The sequence below is a fragment of the Nematolebias whitei genome, chromosome 5 (genome assembly GCF_014905685.2).
Source record: "Nematolebias whitei isolate Nwh7 chromosome 5, NemWhi1, whole genome shotgun sequence".
NCBI lineage: Eukaryota > Metazoa > Chordata > Actinopteri > Cyprinodontiformes > Rivulidae > Nematolebias > Nematolebias whitei.
This window is the reverse complement of record NC_056502.1, coordinates 24,333,931-24,336,064: the sequence shown is the minus strand read 5'-3', so window position 1 is coordinate 24,336,064 and position 2,134 is coordinate 24,333,931. Positions and strand designations below refer to the sequence as shown.

General features: G+C 44.2%; 1 protein-coding gene across 1 annotated transcript in view; it reads left to right on the top strand.

Moving 5' to 3' along the window:
- The window catches only part of paqr7b (progestin and adipoQ receptor family member VII, b), an 8,112-nt gene extending 6,386 nt beyond the window's left edge, over nucleotides 1-1,726 (top strand). The window contains exon 2 of the mRNA XM_037677042.1: nucleotides 655-1,726. Within this exon, the coding sequence (XP_037532970.1) occupies nucleotides 668-1,726 (1,059 nt within the window). The 5' untranslated portion in view covers nucleotides 655-667. The remainder of the gene's footprint in view (nucleotides 1-654) is intronic.
- The last annotated feature ends 408 nt before the right edge of the window (nucleotides 1,727-2,134 follow it).

Below are 2,134 nucleotides of genomic sequence, written 5' to 3'. Positions count from 1 at the left end.
ATATATGTTTTTTATTTTATTTTATTTTATTTTTTTAATTAATTAATTTGATTTTTTTCTTGCAGTCATTTTGTTCTCGGTCAGTGAGAGCTGGTGTTTCCAGACCTCATGATCATTACAACAATCCCCAAACAGTGACTAGGTTGCAAAAGGGAATAAGTTCTTTAAAATGTGTCTCAGTGGTCAAACATTTTACTTCAGATGTGACCTCGTTGTGCTTATCAGTGTATGAGAGACAGTAAAAAGTGAAATATGAGTTTTCTTTTTTCCACATGAAGATAGTACTGGAACAAATAAGACTTGGACTACCTTACTTTAGATATTTGTTGAGCTGATCTAGATTTTTATTAAATATTTTCATAAAACGGCCATAGTTCATTTTTACTTTTACCTGTTTACCATTTTCTGTCAAACATTAACCTCTTCAGCACAAAATCAAAATTTAATGGCAACAGAATCAAAAGAAATCAAGTCAGAAAGTAGGAAAAAAGTGCAACCACAGCACTATTGGGTTTTGTCTCACAAAACAATCATGGGCATGCACAGAAAGCCTTAGTATCTATACAGGCACACAGCCTCATAGACCTGATGTTGATGTGGTTCAAAGCCAGATGTTGACTAACCGCTCCTTCTTTCTCTCATCCTTCCCTGTAGACTCTAGCTTGCCATGGCGACGGTAGTGATGGAACAGATCGGCCGGCTGTTTATCAATGCTCAGCAGCTGCGACAGATCCCTCAGCTGCTTGAGTCGGCCTTCCCAACGCTGCCTTGCACTGTGAAGCTGTCCGACGTTCCCAAGGTTTTCCAGGAGCGCCACATCCTCTCCGGCTACAGGCAGACGGACCAGAGCTGGCGTTACTACTTCCTCACCCTTTTCCAGCGTCACAACGAGACCCTCAATGTGTGGACCCACCTGCTGGCTGCCCTCATCATCTTAGTAAAATGTCAGGAGATCTCGGAGACGGTAGATTTTCTTCGTGACCCTCATGCTCAGCCCCTCTTCATCGTCCTCCTTTCAGCCTTCACCTACCTCTCCTTCAGTGCTCTTGCTCATCTCTTCTCTGCCAAGTCGGAGCTCTCCTACTACACCTTCTACTTCCTTGACTATGTCGGGGTGTCTGTCTACCAGTATGGGAGTGCTCTGGCACACTACTACTACGCAATAGAGAAGGAGATGCACACTAACGTTCGAGGGTTCTTTCTGCCCACCGCAGCATTCCTGGCTTGGCTCACTTGTTTCGGGTGCTGCTATGGCAAGTATGCCAGACACGACATGCCCAAGTTTGCCCACAAGGTCTTCCAAGTGGTGCCCTCAGCCTTGGCTTATTGTTTAGACATAAGCCCTGTGGTTCATCGCATATACAGCTGCTACCGGGATAGCTGCTCCGACCCCATCGTGCCGTACCACATCTACCACGTGCTCTTTTTCCTAATCAGCGCCTATTTCTTCTGTTGCCCGCACCCAGAGAGTTTGTTCCCTGGCAAGTGTGACTTCATCGGGCAGGGTCACCAGATCTTTCACATTTTAGTGGTGGCGTGCACCGTGCTGCAGATCGAAGCGCTGCGAACAGACTTCACGGAGCGCCGCCCCTTCTATGAGCGTCTCCACGGAGATCTCGCTCATGACGCCGTTGCACTTTTCATCTTCACCACCTGCTGCAGCGCTCTCACTGCTTTCTATGTGCGCAAGTGTGTACGTGCCTCCCTCCAGGAAAAGAAGGAGTGAGATCGTGAAGAGGGTCAATTCATTTTATTCTACAGTGAAAGTTTTAAGTAACTAATACGTTTTTGTCATTAAAATTATTGCTTTGTGACCGTGACTTATGCTAACTTCTTCTCTCTGAGATCTGCCAAATTCCAGTGATGTGAAGTGACTGAGGATGTGTTTTTGTGACTTAAAAGTGAAGAAAATGGCTTGTAACAATTCTGTAGTAATGGAAGTACTACTCACACAGCAGCAGTTGCATCTAAAGTAATCTGTAACATCTGTATTCCTCTGCTAATTATTTTTAACAAGGATGCGTTGAGTAATGGTCTAAATGAATGTTTTACTCCAAGAACTGTCTTTCTTAGGTTAGCAGAGAAAATAAGAGGCCTGTTGATTAAAATGCCTTCTTAATTGTATTTTAAAAGT